The following is an 18,352-nucleotide window of genomic DNA, read 5'->3' on the forward strand; positions in this document are numbered from 1 at the left end:
ACCACGTCACACCCACGGCCCCACGGACACGGCCCCACGGACACAGCCCCACACACGTGGTCCCATTTCCCCCCCACCACCACCCCAGGGCACTGTCAGGACCCCGAGGTCCTGCCCTGGGCTGTGCTGGGGACAGACCTGCGACGACCCCAAAGCAGACGGGGGTCCCAAGTGGGTGCGCCCCATCCCGTGGGGGGCTTGGGGGCCACATCCCAGCTCCCGGCTGCACCCAGCACCCGGCCCAGGCACCGCGGTGCCACGAGCGTGGGGCAGTGGCAGCCACGGGGCAAGGGGAGAAGCTGCCCCAAGCCCCCCGGAGGGGTCCCAGCCCGCCCCGAGCCCCCGCCTGCCCGTTCGGAGCCATGTCCTGGAGCGTGTGACTGGGCCAGGAGGAAGCGCGGGGCCGCATAGACACACGTGTGCACACGCATGCACACACGTGCACACACGTGCCCACCCGCAGCCCCGCCAGGGCCGTCCTGCGGGGAGGGGCTATGCAAAGGAGACCCCTTCTTATCCCCCCGCCGCCGCTGCCTTCGCCTCTCCCGGGAGCCTGAGCGCAAGGAGGCAAGAAGAGAGCGGCCGGAGCATGCGGGTGCACGGGGCCATCGCGCTGCTGGGGGCCCTCCTGGCCCTGGCCACGGCGCAGTACCGTAAGTGGGGCCGGGGGCTGCAGCTGCCGGGGGCCCGATGGAAACGGGGGTCTCCGTGGGGTGGTCCCGGCTGCAAGAGGTACCCTGGGGACCCCCGAGCAGCGAGGGAATGGTGCTGGGAGCCTGCTGCAGCTGGAGCAGGCAGGGAGCAGGATCAGCCCCTGTGGCCCCCCAGGGTGGGGTCTGCACTGGGTGTGCCCCCCTGCCAGCACGGGGGTCCCGTCCCGCTGTGGGGGGCAGCCCCCAGGACAGGGGCTGCTCAGGGGGTCCCCATCTTCGCGCGTCCCCGTGGGGTCCCCACGCTGCAGCGGACGGGGCTGAGATGGGCGCCGGGGGCTGCCCACCCCCAAGCGGGGGGCGCGGGGGGAGCGCTCGCCCCATGCTGTGGCCGGCTCAGCTGAGAGTCACATGAAGGGGCTTTGGGCAGCGCCCAGCGCCATGTGATGGCTTTGCCCCGCGCCGCAGCCTGAGCCCATCACGTGTCCCCCCTGGGGCTCCGAAAGGGGGCCCTGCCGGGAGCCCCGAGGGTGCCACGCGTGTCCTCGGCCCTTCTCCCCCCGCAGGAGCCGGTGGCCGGAGCCGTGGCCGGAGCCAGACGTGGAGAGGGCGGCCGGCGGCGTTCCGGAGCTGGAACTCGGGGCTGTACCGGCCGTGGCAGGAGGGGACGGCGCGGCAGAGGGACTGCTGGCGAGGTGGGTACGGGGCGGCACGGGGACGCCGCCCGTGGCGATGGTCCCTGAGCCACCCCAAAACCCGTGCCCGACAGGCGGCGACGTCACCTTCGACATCAGCAACGACGCCCCCACCATGGCGGGCGCCAAGGCCACCTTCTCCATCGCCCTGCGCTTCCCCAGCACGCAGACGGCGCTGCCCGACGGCCGCGTGGTGTGGAGCCAGAACTGCACCGTCAACGGTCAGCGCCCGCCTGACGCCCCCCACCCCGTCCCCGGTGGGGGCCGCGGCCGCCCCTGCGCCAAGCTCAGCGTCTGCTCCCCGCAGGCAGCCGCGTCACGCAGGGTGACCCCGTCTTCCCGGAGCAGCTGGCCGAGGGCTCGGACGGCGTCTTCCCCGACGGGCAGCCCTTTCCCCGCAGCGCCTGGGGCAAACGTGAAAAATTTGTCTACGTGTGGTGGACGTGGGGTGAGGCCCCTGTTCCCCAGCACCGTGTCCCCGCTCCCCGGCACTGCGGTGTCCCCGTGGCTGGTGCCTGAGCCCTGCTGTCCCCGCAGGGCGCTACTGGCAGGTGGTGGATGGCGCCACGTCGCAGCTGACGGTGGGGACGGACGGGGTGGCCCTGGGCTCCTACACCATGGAGGTGGTCGTCTACCACTACCGCGGCAGCCAGAAGTTCATCCCCATCGGCCGCGCCAGCACCCAGTTCAGCATCACAGGTAGGTGCCGGGCACGCAGCGGGGACGACGGCGACGCGGTGGCACCAGCCGAGCTGACGGCGCCTGCGTGACCCCAGACCAGGTGCCCTTGGCCGTGGACGTGTCGCAGATGGAGGCGGTGGGCGACGGGCGCTTTGTGCGCAACCACCCCGTGGCCTTCAGCGTGCAGCTGCACGACCCCAGCCGCTACCTGCGCGACGCCGACATCTCCTACTCCTGGGATTTCGGGGACCAGAGCGGCACCCTCATCTCCCGCAGCGCCGTCGTCACCCACACCTACCTGGAGGCCGGGTCCTTCACCGCCCACCTGGTGCTGCAGGCGGCCATCCCGCTCAGCACCTGCGGCACCTCCGTGCCCCCCGTTGTGGACCCCACCACCGGGATGGCGCCCTCGGAGGGACCCACGGCCACGCAGCCAGCGGGTCCCACCGCCGGCACCGCTATGGGGTCCGGCACCGCCGCGGCACCCGGCACTGCTGCAGCATCCGGCACCGCCGTGGCGCCTGGAACCGCTGCGGCACCTGGCACCTCAGCACCCGCAGGTTCTGGGGAGCTAGTGGAGCCCGTGGAGGCATCAGTGGCTGCGCCTTCGGATCCTGCTGCTACCGAGCCTGTCCCTGTCCTGGCGCTCAGCACCGCGGTGGCCGGCGCAGCAGCCGTTACGGACCCTGCTGCCACCGCTGCAGAGCCCCTGCTCCTCGCCTCTGTGTCCCCAGCTGGGGACGTGCTGGGCACCGCGGCCCCCACGGCTGCAGGGGGAACCGTGGCTGCGGGGGGAACCGTGGCTGCAGGTGGGTGCTGCACCCGTGGGGCAGGGGAGGCCGGGCCATGTCTCGGGGGTCCTGTGAGGGGACAGCTCGGTCCCTTCCTGCCCTTCTCCAGCTGTTTCTCTGCTGGGGTCCCCTGCAGGCGCGGTGACAGCTGGGGACACGGCTGGGGACGTGGTGGCAGCCACAGCTGGAGCAACAGCTGGGGGCACAGCTGAATCCATAGAAGATGCCACAGTGGGAGCAACAGTGGGAGCCACGGCAGGAGCCACGGCAGGAGCCACGGCAGGAGCCACGGATGGAGCCACGGATGGAGCCACGGCCACCCCCGGCGAGCCCCTGGCACTGGTGAAGCGCCAGGCGCCGGCGGCTGAGCCCACGGGCTGCATCCTGTACCGCTACGGCACCTTCTCCGCCCAGCTCAACATCGTCCGTGAGTGCCGGGGACCGGGGGGGGGGGACCCGGAGGGGCCGGCCCTGCCCTGACACCACGTCCCCTTGCAGAGGGAGTCGAGAGCGTGGCCATCGTGCAGGTGGTGCCCGTGGTGCCCGAGGGCAGCGGGAACAGCGTGGAGCTGACGGTGACGTGCGAGGGGAGGTGAGGGCAGCTGGGGGCTGGGGCTGGAGCTGGGGACGGCGTGGGGACAACGCACCGGAGCTGGGGATGGCGTGGGGATGGTGCCAGGGCTGGGGATGGCTCGGGGAGGATGAACGGGACCCAGGTTAGAGGATGGGGATGGGGGGGACCTTGGTCTGGAGCTGGGAATGGGGTGGGGACCCTGGTGTGGAACTGGGGACAGGGTGAGGACCCTGGTGTGGAACTGGGGATGGGCTGGGGACACTGGTATGGAACTGGGGACCACATGGGGACCACATCCAGGCCATGGGGCTCGGACACGATGTCCCGGAGTTGAGGCAGCGTGGGGACCACAACCGCGAGCTAGGGCCAGCTTGGAGGCAGTGCCCAGGGCTGGCACGGGACCGATGAGCACGAGCAGGGGGGGCAGCGCAGGACCCACACCGTGGGGCTGTGCCGGGTGCCGGGGGGGGCTCCACCGACCCCTTCCCCTCTCCCCACCAGCCTGCCCGAGGAGGTGTGCACCGTGGTGGCGGACGCCGAGTGCCAGACGGCGCAGTCGCAGACGTGCTCGGCCGTGGCGCCGGCGCCCGGCTGCCAGCTGGTGCTGCGCCAGGACTTCAACCAGTCCGGCCTCTACTGCCTCAACGTCTCCCTGGCCAACGGCAACGGGCTGGCCGTGGCCAGCACCCGCGTGGCCGTCGGAGGTGGGAACGGGACCGGGACCGGAGAGGGGGGAGGCGGTGGGGTTGGGGGGGTCAGGGGTGCTCAGCTGCCTCTGCCCCCAGGAGCTGCCCCGGCCGCCGGCAGGACCACGCTCACCGTGGGGCTGGTGCTGATCGCCGCTGCGCTGGGCACTGCTGCATACACCTACCGGTGAGCGTGGCTGGGGGGGGCACCGCAATGTGGGGGGGGGGGCTGCAAAATGGGGAGGGGGCACTGGAGTATGGGGGGCACTGCAAAATGCAGCGGGGACACTGCAATATTGGGGGGACACTGCAAAATGGGGGGGCACTGCAATATTGGGGGGGCACCGCAATATGGGGAGGGGGCACTGGAATATGGGGGGCACTGCAAAATGGGGAGGGGACACCGCAACATGGGGGGGCACTGCAATATTGGGGGGGCACCGCAATATGGGGAGCACCACAACATGGGGGGGGCACTGCAAAATGGGGAGGGGACACTGCAATATGGGGGGGCACTACAAAATGAGGGGCACCACAACGTGGGGGGGCACTCCAAAATGGGGAGGGGGCGCCTCAATATGAGGAGGCCCACACATATAGGGGGACACTGCAAAATGGGGAGGGGGCACCGCAACACAGGGAGCTCAGCCCCAGCCCCAGCCCCCCCCGCTAACCCCCTCTCTGCCCCCAGCCGAGTGAAGTACAGCCCGCTGCTGGCCGCGGCCCCCCCCAGCCCCCCACCCCCGGGGCTGGCTGCCCCCCGGTGCCACCCTCCGCCTGCTGCTGCGCCAGGTTTTCGGGGGGGCCCCCAGCGGCGAGAGCAGCCCCCTGCTCCGCGCCAACACCGTGTAGGGGCTGCGGGGATCCCCCCCCCCCCATCACCAGCACTGTGCCCCCCCCGCCTGGCCCGAGCCCCCAGGACGCGGGGGGGGCCTCGTGCCTTGGGTGCCACGAATAAGGCTCAGCTCTGCCCCTGCTTTGTCTGGTTGCATGGGGGGGGGGCGGGGGGGCCAGGGCTGAGCCCCCCAGGAGAGGCACAGCCCAGCGCCCGTCTGGCCGCCGGCTTTCTTACTGCAAGAGGCACTTGAAATGCGGGGGGGGGGGGTAATAAATAGGGCACAGGGGGGAGCCAGGTGGGGGGCTCCAGCTGGGGCGGCACACAGGGATATTGGGGGGGGGGGGGCATGGCGCAGCCCCCCTCCAAATGCCCCTGGGGGGTCCGTCCAGCTGCCCCCCACCCCGGAGCACCCCGTGGGTGCAATTTTGGGGAGGGGGGGGGCAGCGAGGTGCCTGCCCCTGCTCAGGGCTTTGGTCCGTGGGCCCCGCCTGGGGCGCAGTGCAGGAGGGGGGGGGGGGGGGCTCCAGCCCCCCCTCAGGCCTCCACGGGGCCCTTCTTGAGGCCGAAGAAGCTGGAGGAGCGCGGGGGGGGGGGCCATCAGCATCGGCGCCTGGTTCTTGTGGGTGATCTTGATCTGCAAGGGAGAAAGCGAGGGCTGGGCTGGGGGGCGTGGGGAAATTGGGGAGGGGTCAGAGGGGCTGGGGGGCGCAGAGGGGGCTGGGGGGGGGACCAGCCCCACGGGGTGGGGGCCACGCACGGTGCAGGGTGGCTGCATCCAGGGCTCTCCATCGATCTGCATGGGGAGAGGCTTCAGCGTCCTGCAAGAAGCAGCCCCCCCTCGGTTAGCACCCGAGCCCCGGACCCCCAGGGGGGGCACAGCCCGCGCCCCCACCCCAGCCCCCCTGGCCCCCCCAGGCTCACCGTAGGGTGATCTCGGAGCACTTGGCCAGCCGCGTGCCCGCGCTCTTCAGCCCGGTGTAGATCTGCCCCATCTCCAGCACCCCCTCCAGCCCCACCACCTCCAGCCGCTGGTCACTCAAATCTAGGGGGGGGCAGAACCGGTGTGTGGGGGGGTTCAGGACAGCCCCCAGGGTGGGGGAGAGCCATCCTCACCCCCCCACCCCGTTACACGCACCCTGCACGCAGGTCTTGAGGGTCTCGGCGTCGGTGATGGCCGGGGGCTGCTCGGTGCCGGGCGCCCTCCTCGCCTCGCCCAGGGGCCGCTTGGTCTCGCCCCAGAGGTTGGAGCCTCCGTGCATGCTGGGGATGTTGAGCACCGCCACCCCCGCCAGCGCTCCCCGCAGCTCCAGGGGGGTCCCGCAGCACTGGGGGGGGGGGACAGACACACGGACATCAGGGCAGGGTGGGTGGGGTGGGGGGCGCATGGTGGTGCCGCACCCTCCTTTCCATCTCTTTGGCAGATCCCATTTGTTGGAAATAAATAGGGATTGGATCTGTGTTTATAAGTAGGTGGCTAAACCTGCCTGCCTAATGTAACAGGAATTCTTAAATAATAGGGATTATACTTGAATACGTAGGAATTATAGGCTTGAGTACACTCTGAAGACTTAGAGTGGGGAAAGTGGACTCAGTGCCGTCCCCAGGGCAACATTTTATAGATGGTCATAAATAATCCCTTTGGTTCCAACTTCAGTCTTAGATACACGTGTCTGAGAAAGAAATAATCATCAAGAAGGAAAGGAAAGGAAAGGAAAGGAAAGGAAAGGAAAGGAAAGGAAAGGAAAGGAAAGGAAAGGAAAGGAAAGGAAAGGAAAGGAAAGGAAAGGAAAGGAAAGGAAAGGAAAGGAAAGGAAAGGAAAGGAAAGGAAAGGAAAGGAAAGGAAAGGAAAGGAAAGGAAAGGAAAGGAAAGGAAAGGAAAGGAAAGGAAAGGAAAGGAAAGGAAAGGAAAGGAAAGGAAAGGAAAGGAAAGGAAAGGAAAGGAAAGGAAAGGAAAGGAAAGGAAAGGAAAGGAAAGGAAAGGAAAGGAAAGGAAAGGAAAGGAAAGGAAAGGAAAGGAAAGGAAAGGAAAGGAAAGGAAAGGAAAGGAAAGGAAAGGAAAAAGGAAAGGAAAGGAAAGGAAAGGAAAGGAAAGGAAAGGAAAGGAAAGGAAAGGAAAGGAAAGGAAAGGAAAGGAAAGGAAAGGAAAGGAAAGGAAAGGAAAGGAAAGGAAAGGAAAGGAAAGGAAAGGAAAGGAAAGGAAAGGAAAGGAAAGGAAAGGAAAGGAGCCACTAAAGTTATGCTTCATGTATAGTGAATAGCCCTTGGACAAGTCCTGTCTTTAATGGCCAAAATGTCACACCCAATCATATCACCAGAGGCAAAGAGTGCACAATGCCCTCCAGGACCCGGTCAGTGGTCTATATTGCAAGCAGTATTCTGGCTTTTGTCACGCTTGAATTTGGTGTTATATTTCATATTTCGGTTAGAACTTTGTTTTTTCCATTTGCTATATTAGCTTTTTCGTTTTTGTTTTGTTTTTTAACGCGGGGCCGGGGCTCACCTCGATGCTCAGGCACTCCTTCAGCTTCTTGCAGGTGGCGAAGAGGGTCTCGGAGGTGGCGAACTCCAGGTACCACAGCTTGTTCTTCATCCTGGGGGGGGGGGCACGGCGTGTTAGGAGGGTGTGGGGGGCACGTTTTGGGGTCGTGCCCCCCCCATGTGGACCACCCCGCGGCGCCCACCTGCTGTTGAACTTCTCGGGGTATTTCTCCCGCATGACGTGGAAGCGGTGCGCGATGGAGGCGTCCTGGGGAGGGGGGCGCAGAGCACGGCATGGGGGGGTTCTGAGGCCGTGCCCCCCGCCCATAAACCCCCTGCCCACCCCCACAGAGCCCCCACGCACCACCCCGATGGAGAAATAGTTGTTGATGATCTCGTAGGGCACCGGGTCGCCCGCCTCGGCGGGGCTGGCGGGCAGCACCCGGAGGTGCCAGCGGTCCATCTGCACCACGCTGCTGCCCTCGATGTCCTTCAGGATCTTCACCAGGTTCTCCCCGTCGTAGCCTGGGGGTTTGGGGGGACACGGTAGGGATGGTGGGGGGGGGGGACAAGGGCACACGGGGCCCCCCCCTCGCTCCCCGCTCACCTCCGCCCCAGCGCAGGCACCGGGCCAGGTCGTTGCCGGTCCCCAGGGGCAGCACGGCCACGGGGGGCCGCCGGGGCAGGTTGGCCTTGTCTGGGGGGTAGAAGCGTGGTCAGGAGGGGCAGGGGATGTTGTGGGGGGGTTTTGGGGGGGGTCCCGGGCACCTCTGACCCCTACCCGGGGGGTGCCGGACCCACCGATGGCATCCAGGATCCAGCCCACGGTGCCGTCCCCGCCGCACACCAGGATGCGGAAATCCGGCACGTCCCGGAAGAAATTGAGGCTGGGGAGGGGGATTTGAGGGTGTGTGTGGGGGGGGTCAGGACAAAGCTGCCCCCCCACCCCCAGCACCCACCGCAGCCCCCTCCTCACCCGGGGTTGGGTCCTCCTTGCTGCAGGTTGTAGACCTGCCGCGGGTTCAGCAGGTACTGGAGCTTCCGCAGCACCCTGAGGGAGAGGGGCGCTGGGCTGGGGGGGCTGGGGGGGGGGCAGCCTCCCCCTTCTCCTTTTTTTTGTCTTTGGGGGGGGGTCAGGGGTGAGCCCAGCGCCCCCCCAAGCCCCTCACCTCTCCCCCTGCTTCCCTCCGCTCTTGGGGTTGACGAAGACGAGGAGCGGGTGGGTGTCGGGCACGGGGCTGACCTGCGGGGTGGGGGGGTGAGACACGGACATGGAGGGGGGGCACAGGGATATTTGGGGGGGTACACGGATATTTTTTTTTGGGGGGGGCACAGCTCACCCGCAGCGCCTGTCCCTCGGGGGTGGTGAAGACCTGGGGTCCCTCCTCCCCCGGCGTCCCGCTCCCGTCCTTCTGGCTGTTCTGCCGCTCCTGCGAGCGCCCGGGGGGGGTCACGGCCACGTCCCCCCCCCTCCAAATCCCCCCCCCAGCCCCAGGCTCACCAGCACCACGGGGTAGATGGCGGAGGGGGGCAGGATGTGGTCCCGCAGCAGCCCGCAGTCGCAGGCGGGGGGCACGGTGGCCAGGCACTCCTCGTGGATCTGGGGGGCACGGCGCGGGGTCGGGACCAATTTCGGCCCCCCCCGTGCCCCCCCCCCTTACCCCAGTGTCCCCCCCCCCACCTTGAGGTGGCACCAGACGCAGTGCAGCCCCGTCAGGCTCTGGAAGCTTTTGATCTTCTTCTGGCAGCGGCCGCACTTGCTGGCCTCGCAGCCGCCCTTCACCCAGACGTGGGCCTGGACCTGGGGGGGGGGGGGGGGGCAGCGTGGATGGACGGACAGACGGACAGGGGGAGTACGGACAGACAGACGGACACGGGGGATGAGGATGGATAGGGTGGGGGGGGTACGGGTGGACAGATGGACACGGGGGGGTTAGGGATGGACAGGGAGGGTGTGGGAGGACAGGTGGGGGGGATAAGGATGGGGGGGGTACGGACGGACAGACGGACGGGGAGGGGGGTGGATGGACGGACAGAGGGGTGGGCAGATGGACGGGGGGACAAATGGACAGACGGACGGGCGGATGATGAGATGGGGCAGGACAACGGGGCAGGCAGGTGGGGACGGACGGACGGACGGACGGGGTGGACGGATGGGTGGACGGACAGACAAACGGATGGATGGATGGATGAATAGATGGACAGATGGACATATGGACGGACAGATGGGATGGATGGACAGATGGGTGGACAGACAGACGGATGGATGGACAAACAGATGGACGGATGGACAAATGGACAGACAGACAGGATGGACGGTCAGACGGATGGGTGACGGACAGATGGACAGGTGGACAGACAGACGGACAGGGTGGACAGAATGGACAGACAGACGGACGAGTGGACGGGATGGATGGATGGATGGATGGATGGACGGACATATGGACAGACAGACCGGATGGACGGACAGACGAACGGACGGAATGGGCGGATGGACAGATGGACGGACAGACGGATGGACAGACGGACAGACAGGTGGATGTACGGACGGACAGACGGACGGATGTATGGACAGACGGATGGACGGAGATGGACGGACGGATGGACGGACGGATGGGTGGACAGGTGGATGTACGGACGGACGGATGGATGGACAGACGGACGGACAGACGGGCGCCACTCACGCCGGCCTCCTTGCGGGACTTGGCGTAGGTGCTGATGCAGCTGGGGGGCGCTTTGCGGGCGCAGCGCTCGTGGACCGTGAACTTGCAGACTGGGGGCGGGGCCAAAAAAGAGGGGGTGGGGCTTAGAGAGGCCACGCCCACACTCTGCAAGTCCCCACCCCCTCAGCCATTCACACCACCGCCACATCCAGCCGGGCGCCAATAGGCTTCGAGGTGGGTGGGGCTTGTGTGATGGCTCCGCCCCCCAAAGTGGGCGGGGCCTCGTGCACAGCTGGAGGGGGCGGGGCCTCGCGCAACAGCTGGGGCTGAGCACTGGGGGTGGGCCTGGTCTGGCCCCAATTACACCGCGCCCCCCCCAGTCCCATCCCGTCCCCATCCCAACACCTCTTGGCCCCTGTCCCCATCCCATCCCCATCCCGTCCCTGTCCTCATCCTGTCCCTGTCCCCATTCTGTCCCCATCAGGTCCCTGTCCCATTCCCATCCCTGGCCCACTCCTATCCCATCAGGTCCCATTCTCATCCCCATCTCACCACAACCCCTGTCCCCACTGCTCCCCCATCCCATCCCATCCCATCCCATCCCATCCCATCCCATCCCATCCCATCCCATCCCATCCCCATCCCCATCCCAACACCACCTGGTCCCTGTCCCCATCTCATCCCCATCCCATCCCTGTCCCCATCCCAACCCTGTCCCCATAAGTCCCTCCCTGTCCCATCCCCATCCCACCACCACCCCTGTCCCCACTGCTCCCCCATCCCATCCCATCCCATCCCATCCCATCCCATCCCATCCCATCCCATCCCATCCCATCCCATCCCCATCCCAGTCCTGTCCCCATCCCACCCCCATCAGGTCCCTGTCCCCATCCCAACCCTGTCCCCATCCCAACACCACCCAGTCCCTGTCCCCATCTTGTCCTTGTCCCATCCCCATCCCCATCCTACCCCTACCAGGTCCCTGTCCCCATCCCAACATTGTCCCCATCCCCATCCCACAACCATCCCTGTCCCCACTGCACCCACATCCCATCCCCATCCCCATCCCAGTCCCCATCCTGATCCCAACCCCATCCTGTCCCCATCCCCATCCCATCCCAGTCCCCGTCCCGATCCCAACCCCATCCTGTCCCCATCCCATCCCAGTCCTTGTCCTGATCCTAACCCCATTCCTGTCCCCATTCCATCCCAGTCCCTGTCCTGATCCCAACCCCATCCAGTCCCCATCCCCATCCGTCCCCATCCCATCCCAGTCCCCATCCTGATCCCAACCCCATCCTGTCCCCATCCCCATCCCATCCCAGTCCCCGTCCCGATCCCAACCCCATCCTGTCCCCATCCCATCCCAGTCCTTGTCCTGATCCTAACCCCATTCCTGTCCCCATTCCATCCCAGTCCCTGTCCTGATCCCAACCCCATCCAGTCCCCATCCCCATCCGTCCCCATCCCATCCCAGTCCCCATCCTGATCCCAACCCCATCCTCATCCCATCCCGGTCCCCACCCCGTCCCCGTCCCGCTCACAGGTGCAGCACAGCCCCTGTTTGCGCAGCCCGACCAGCAGCGTCTCGCACACGTTGCAGTACACCGGGCGGTTGAAGTGCTTCAGGCGCCACATGTGCTGCCCGTCGTCCTTCATGTGCTGGGGACAACCGAGGGAACTGGGGGGTCAGAGCTGCCTGGGGGGGGTCCCGGCACAGCCTCCCCCAAGCCCCCACTCACCACCTCCAGGCCCAGCAGCACCAGCAGGGGGATGTTGGTGACGCCGCCGCGCAGCCACTCGGCCAGCGACACCGTCCCGCTGCCGTCGTAGTCGATCTCCCGCATCATCTCCTGCAGGATCTGGGCGGGGGAGGGACGTGGGGATGAGCTGGGGGGGGGACAGGGAATGCGAGGGGTCAAGGGGAGCCCCCCCCTGGCACCCCAGCCCCGCTCACCGGCTTCAGCTCCGTGACGTCCCAGTCCAGGTACTGGGCCACCCGCATCATCTGGGTGATGATCCGCTCCACCTCCTGCGGCACCGAGCGTCAGGAAAGGGCTGGGGGGGCCCATCCTGACCCCCCCCGATCCCCATCCTGAGCCCCCCCATCCTGAGCCCCCCTGCTCCCCATCCTGTGCCCACCCCCCCGATCCCCCACCACTCACCGAGCTGTCCAGGAGCCCGTTCCCATCCTTGTCATAGAGCTTGAAGGTGACTGGGGGGGGGGGACACAAGGGGGTGAGACGGGGGTCACCCCCCCTTGCCCCCCCCCCCCCCCCCCCAGGCCCTACTCACACTCCAGCTTGTCCTCGGGGCGCCCTCCCTCCAGCAGCGAGAAGTAGCAGGAGACGTCGTTAACGCAGACGAGGCCGCTGCCTGCCGGGATGGACGATGCTGAGCCCCGTGGCCCCCCCCCTCGGTGTCCATCCCTGTCCCCCCCCCCCGGTTCCCCCCGGCCCCTCACCCGGCTGCCCGGGGGCCGTGCTCTGGAAGGACATGAAGAGGTGGCGGCACAGCGCCTCGGGGACGTCGGTCGCCTCCAGGTAGCTCTGCAGGAACAGCCTGAAGCCCTCGAAGTCCACGCACTGGGAAGGGGAAGAAAAGGGGTTGTAGGAACATGGGGGGGGGGCAGCGTGCGGCCCCCAGCCCCCCCCCGGCACCCACCTCTCCCTGCAGGTGCTGGGACAGGGCCCCGTCGCCGTAGAAGTCCTGCAGCACGTCCTGCACCTTCTTGCTGCTGTCTGGGGGCAGAGGCGTGGGCGTGAGGCCGCTCCGGGGTGTGTGTGCACACAGGGGGGGTGCTGCACCCACCCCCCCCCACCCTTGTTTGTGTCCCCCCCCCCACCCCCCCCAAACTCACAGTCCAGGTATTTCTGGAGGTGGGCGAACTCCTCGGGGCTCAGCGTGCCCCACTCCGGGCTCTCCTCCATGGCTGCCAGCTGGCCTGCGGGGCGAGGGCTGCGGTGGGGGCACAGCGGGGACCCCCCCCTTTCACCCCCCTGCCCCTCACCCCACCATTTGCCCCAGCACAGCCCCATGGGGGGGGGGGCACAGAGCGGGGGGTCCACCCTTAGCGTGGGGACAGCCACCGGCTTCGAGCCACTGCCGCTACCGGGGGTGGGGAGGATGATGAGGATGGGGGGGGGGTGGTACCGGCCACCCCCCCACCCCACCCTGGCCACAGCCCCGGGGCTGAGCGTGGCGTCGCCGGCCTCGCGCGGCCCCCCCCGGGCCCTCCCCACCCCGCCGTGGCCATTACTAATTCATGGCAGCGCCTGGCTCCAGGCGCCGGCACGGCGGGCGCTGGCACCGCGGGGAGGGCGCGCGGGCGGCCGGGTGCACCCGTGGGTGGGAGCGGGGGCACGTGGGTGGCGGCGCCCGGGCACGTGCGTGTGCCCCCCCCCCCTCAAAAAAAAAACAAAAAAACAAAAAAAAACAAACAAAAAAAAAACAACAAAAAACGTGGGCAGACGCTTCCCCAACGCAGCTGCGTGCGGCCCGCTGCGGGGTGCGCATCCGGCTCCTGCGCTCGCCCACGGGTGCTGCTCACCCATGGGTGCTGCTCGCCCACGGGTGACAGCCGCCCACAGGTGCACGCTGGCACGTGGGTGGCCCCCCCCCCAAGGGGGCACACCCGCCCATGGGTGCTGCCTGCCCACGGGTGCACACTCGCCCATGGGTGCTGCTCATCCACAGGTGCCACCCACCCATGGGTGCACGCTCGCCCACGGGTGCACACTCGCCCGTGGGTGTTGCTTGCACAAAGGTGCTGCCCACAGACGGGTGCTGCTCACCCATGGGTGCTGCTCGCCAAAAGGTGCCACCCACCCATGGGTGCACGCTCGCCCCCGGTGTCCCCCCCAGCCCCACGCCCACACCCGTGCCACCCGTGGGCCGCCCAGCCGCGGCGGCGCCGTCCCCGAGGGCGAAGGCTGAGCTTTGCCCCCTGCGTGGCACCGGGGAGCAGGCGGCAAACGGGGCCGGGGCACAGCCGGTAACGGCGGCCCCCACCCCCCCCAGGGCTGGGGGTGACGGAGGGGGGCACGCACGGCACCCCCCACCCCAAAACCCCCCAGATGTGACCCAAACGTGACCCGAACGCCCCCGCCTGTAGCACCCTTGGGTGCGTCACGATGCTTTGCGGGCCCCCATCGCCCCCCCCCCAACACCGGACTCCCCCCCGGGGAGCCCCGAGGCCGGGCGCAGCCCCCGGGACCCCCCCCCGGCGCAGCGGCCGCTTCCCTTATTTAGTAACGGGCACGGAGCGGGGCCGCGGGGGGGGCACGGGGCAGCCCCCCCCCCCCCCGCTCCTCCTCCCGGTGCCACCACCGGGATGAACGGGGCCGCCCACACCCGAGGCTGCCCCGTTTTGGGGGGGGGGGACACCGGGGGGCGCCCCCAGCCCGTGCCGGTGCCGTCGGTCCCGTAGGGGGCGGCACCGAGCCCCGGGACGGCTCCGGGGCGTGCAGGTGGGAGGCGGCGGCGCCCAGCACCGGGGCGGGCGGGGCCGGGATGCACGGCGGGGACCCCCCCGCCCCGACACCCCATTTTGCCCGGCGGGGCCTTTCGGTTCCGCCGCGCACCCCCCGGTGCTCGGTTTCCTGGACGGGACCGGGAGCGGAGCTCGGAGTCCCGGAACCCGCCGCGCCCGGGGGCTGCACCGAGAGCAACGGGGCCGGGAACGGGGCCGGGAACGGGGCCGGGAACGGGAACCGGGCGGGGAGCGGCGGCACCGGGCTGCAGCCGGGCCGTGCCCCCCCGGCGCCGCTTCCTTCCCGTTCCTCACCCGGTGCCGCCGTTTCCTCGCCCGGTGCTCGCGGGCGGCCCCGTTCCCGATCCGTGCCCGTCCCGGTTCCTCCCGGTTCCCGTCCGCGCGATGCCGTTCGGCTCCCCCCGGGCGGGGGGCGACGCATCCCGGTCCCGGTCCCGGTTTCCCCCCCACACTCCGTCCCACCCGGTCCCACCCGGTCCCCGCCCATCCCACCGCTGCCCGCCCCGTCGGTGCCGGTGCCGGTGCCGGTACCTGCCGGGGCCGGGCTGGGCTCAGGTCCCGGTTCCGCCGCTCAGCCCCGTCCCGGTGCCCGCGCTCCCGCCGCGGCCCGGCCCCGGCCCCGCTGACATCACGGCCCGGCGGGGCGGGGCGGGGCGGCACCGGGCGCACGTGCGGCGGGGGGGGGGGGGGGGGGAGAGCCCCGTGGGGGGGGGGAGCCCCGGAGCCCCACGGCCCCCCCGGGGGGGGAGCAGGGCGGCGGGGAGGGACCCGGTTCCCGGTTTCCCCCCCCACGGCCGCCGTCGTTCACTGCTGGCTCCGTGGAGCCCCCCCGGTGCCCCCCCCCCGGTGCTCCCTTCGGGGCGCACCTTCCCCGCTCGCCCCCCCCCCTCAGTGGGTTGAGGCCCCGGTGCTTTCTTCCTGGCCCCCCCCCGGGTGCGGGGGGACCGGAGGGAACCGGGGGGGAACCGGGGGGGGGGCCCCGGATCGCGGCGCCCCCGTGGGGGGGGGAGGGAGGCGGCCCCGGGGGGGGGAGCACCGGGGAAATCCCCGCGGGGGCGGGCGGCGCCGCATCCTGCCTGCCCCGGGGCTGGTGGGGGGGGGGGGATAACGGGCACGGCCCCCCCCGGTGCCTCTGCCCCCTCCCCCCCCACACCCCCGGTACCGGCCCCCCCCCGCCGCCGTTATCGCGGTGCGGCGGTGGCGGTTTTGGGGGCGCCGCCGGGTGAACCTCAGGGGCCTGCGGGCACGGGGCGGGCCCGGTTCCCCTCCCCCCACCCCCCCCTTCCCCGTCACGGCGGGGCGGGGCCCGGTTCCCCCCTCCCTCTCCCCCCCTTTCCCTCCCCCCGAGCGGGGCGCGGCGCCTTTAAAACCAAGATGGCGGCGGCGGCGCCCGCCCTCCCCTCCCCTTCCCGTTCCCCTCCCTCCCCTCCCCGCCGCCACTTCCGGTGGGCGGGGCCCGGAGGCCGGAAGTGTGTCGCGCTCGCAAGATGGCGACTCCCTATGTGACTGACGAGACCGGTGAGCGCGGCCCGGCCCGGCCCGGTGCTCCCGGGGACCCTCCCCCGGCCCCGCCGCCCTCCCCCGGCACCCCGGGGCTGGGCCCTGCCCTTCCCTTCGGCCCGTTACCGGCTGTACGGGTGCCCCCAGCGCCGCACCGGCACCGGGAGGGCCCCGAGGGGCTCCCGGGGAGGGGGGGCGGGGGCATGAGGGGGGTCACCGGGATGGGGGGGGCGGGGTGGGGGGCTCCAGGGGGAGGGGGAGGTCCCGGGGGGCTCCCCACAGGGGATGGGGGGGTCTGGGGGTCTCTGGGCTGGGGTCCCGGTGGGCTCCCGGGGCACAGGGGGTGCCCGAGGGGCTCCCGGGGGTGGGGTGGGGGCACCGGGGGGCTCCCGGAGCGGGGAGGGGGCTTCAGGGGGGGCTCCCGGAGCAGGGGGAGGGTTCCAGGGGGTCCCCGGGGCTGGGGGGTGGTGAATGGGGGGCTCCCGGGGCTAAGGGATGGGGATCCGGGGGGCTCCTGGGGTAAGGGGGGGTCCCGGGGGACTCCCGGTGGTCTCCCGGGGCCCCCAACCGACAGCACGGCCCCCCCCCGCAGGGAAGTACATCGCCTCCACGCAGCGCCCCGACGGCACCTGGCGGAAGCAGCGGCGGGTGAAGGAGGGCTACGTGCCGCAGGAGGAGGTCCCGGTGTAAGTGTGGCACCGGGGGGGGGGCACCGGGAGCGTGGGGAGGGGGGGATCCCAGGGTGGGGGTCCCCGGGCGGTGGCGCCGTGCCGTGCCCTGACCCCCCCCATCCTTCTCCCGGGGGAGCGCGGCGAAGCCAGGAGCCCCCAGCCCGCCCCCGGCGCGCCCCAGCCGGGTTACGTCTCGGGGTCTCGGTCTCTTTCCAGGTGCCCGAGCAATTCTGACCCCCCTTAGCCCGTAAGCCGCGCGCTCACGGTACGTATCCGGCCGCCCGCGGGGCCGGCTGCGCCGCCAGGAGCCCCCCCCCCACCCCCCCAAGGGCCCGGGGACGGCGGCGGGGCCGGGGCAGAGCGCAGGACGGGGGCCGAAACGGGCTGGAGGCGTCCGAGGGTCGCGGCTCGGCGGGGGTCAGCGCCTCTCCTTCCGCGCAGGTACGAGAACAAATACGTCAAATTCTTCAAGAGCAAACCCGAGCTGCCCCCGGGGCTGAGCCTGGAGGCCGCCGCGCCGCCCGGTAAGCAGCCCGGCAAGGCGGAGGGAGGCGAGAGCGGACTGTCCAAGGCGGCCAAAAGGAACTTGAAACGCAAGGAGAAGAGGAAGCAGCAGCAGGAGAAAGGCGAGCGGGAGACGGACGAACTGAGCCACTCGCTGGAGAAGGTTTCCCTGGGGGGGGACGCGCCGGGGGCCGCGCCGCAGCCGGCTTGCGGCGCCCAGGGCCCCGCCGACGGCGAAGCAGCGGCCTCGGAGAAGGCCAAGAAGATCAAGAGCCTGAGGAAGAAGCTGCGGCAGGTGGAGGAGCTGCAGCAGAGGCTCGACTCCGGCGAGATCAAGCAGCCCACCAAAGAGCAGCTGGAGAAGCTGGGCCGGCGGAAAGCCCTGGAGGAGGAGCTGCAGGACCTGGAGCTGGACTTGTAAGGGGCTGCGGAGGGGGGTGGGAAGCAGGGGGGGGTGGGGGGCGCACGAGGGCCGGGTGCCCCCACTGAGCGCCGGGCCCCTGGGGTTTGTTCCGGTGTCGTTTTTTGTTTTTTTTTTTCCAGAACAGTTTTTTTTTTTTTTTGGTCGTTTTTTTGTCGGTTTAATTTCCCAGCTATCGGTGGTAGGAACTCGGCGTCTCTCCGACACCTCTCTCCTCCTTTTTGTTTTTTTTTTTTTTTTTTTTAATTTTACCGGGGGTGGGGGGCGCAGGGCCGGTGGTGCTGCGGGCGGGGCGGGGGCCGTGGCTTTTCCTTTCCTCCTTCCCCAGCCCCCCCCCCGTGCTGTGTTGCCGCCCCCCCCCCCCCCCCTTGGTTTTTAAACACCACGCAATAATAAAATTGCAGTAGTGACGCGGCGCCGGGCGCGGGCTCTGCCTCTCCCTGCTCACAGCCCCCTGGGGGGGGGACAGGAGGACGGGAGGGGGGGCAGGGGGGCTCTTCCTCACCCTCCTCATCCTCCACCCCCAGCCGTGCCAGTGCCGGCGTCACCGTTGGGGCCGCGCGCTGGGACAGAGCCGCCTTTGTGTCCCACCAGGCGGTGTCACAGCGGGGTCACCCGGCCTCCAGTGCCCCCCCCCTCCCCGTGCCCTATTTCCCGGGTGATGCTGGCAGCGGGGCCGGGGCTGGCAGCGGCCCCGTGCTCGCCTC

At 69.4% G+C, this 18,352-nt stretch overlaps 3 protein-coding genes across 3 annotated transcripts; 2 read left to right on the forward strand and 1 right to left on the reverse strand.

Moving 5' to 3' along the window:
• Window positions 1-480: 480 nt before the first annotated feature.
• On the forward strand, window positions 481-4,977 carry PMEL (premelanosome protein). Its single transcript, XM_084499931.1, is given in 12 exon segments — window positions 481-653; window positions 1,217-1,345; window positions 1,420-1,566; window positions 1,653-1,793; window positions 1,883-2,044; window positions 2,122-2,835; window positions 2,954-3,244; window positions 3,316-3,409; window positions 3,893-4,095; window positions 4,177-4,264; window positions 4,769-4,802; window positions 4,804-4,977. Coding segments are annotated over 12 exon segments (2,193 nt in total). The 5' UTR covers window positions 481-589; the 3' UTR covers window positions 4,930-4,977.
• Window positions 4,978-5,324: 347 nt separating this feature from the next.
• DGKA (diacylglycerol kinase alpha) lies at window positions 5,325-15,312 on the reverse strand. Its single transcript, XM_084499930.1, is given in 25 exon segments — window positions 5,325-5,506; window positions 5,508-5,549; window positions 5,673-5,733; window positions 5,837-5,957; window positions 6,051-6,240; window positions 7,417-7,507; window positions 7,598-7,662; window positions 7,759-7,919; window positions 8,002-8,091; window positions 8,196-8,281; window positions 8,371-8,445; window positions 8,564-8,637; window positions 8,735-8,824; window positions 8,896-8,994; window positions 9,076-9,195; window positions 10,079-10,167; window positions 11,602-11,719; window positions 11,800-11,919; window positions 12,015-12,089; window positions 12,223-12,272; window positions 12,353-12,433; window positions 12,522-12,642; window positions 12,722-12,798; window positions 12,918-13,001; window positions 15,081-15,312. Coding segments are annotated over 24 exon segments (2,223 nt in total). The 5' UTR covers window positions 12,988-13,001; window positions 15,081-15,312; the 3' UTR covers window positions 5,325-5,449.
• A 612-nt stretch (window positions 15,313-15,924) lies between these two features.
• Window positions 15,925-18,061, forward strand: PYM1 (PYM homolog 1, exon junction complex associated factor). The gene is made up of 3 exons (XM_084499943.1): window positions 15,925-16,067; window positions 16,642-16,735; window positions 17,162-18,061. Exons 1-3 carry the CDS (start codon window positions 16,037-16,039, stop codon window positions 17,643-17,645), a joined length of 609 nt encoding a protein of 202 aa, XP_084356069.1. The 5' UTR covers window positions 15,925-16,036; the 3' UTR covers window positions 17,646-18,061.
• Window positions 18,062-18,352: the final 291 nt, after the last annotated feature.

The sequence above is a fragment of the Aythya ferina genome, assembly GCF_964211825.1.
Source record: "Aythya ferina genome assembly, chromosome: 28".
Taxonomy (NCBI): Eukaryota; Metazoa; Chordata; class Aves; order Anseriformes; family Anatidae; genus Aythya; species Aythya ferina.

Bases quoted from the DNA above. Each gene is read 5' to 3' on its own strand.
- PYM1 (XM_084499943.1), top strand. From the start codon at position 16,037: ATGGCGACTCCCTATGTGACTGACGAGACCG. The intron at 16,068-16,641 runs GTGAGCGCGGCC...CCCCCCCCGCAG, and splicing joins CTATGTGACTGACGAGACCG to GGAAGTACATCGCCTCCACG. The intron at 16,736-17,161 runs GTAAGTGTGGCA...CCTTCCGCGCAG, and splicing joins CCGCAGGAGGAGGTCCCGGT to GTACGAGAACAAATACGTCA.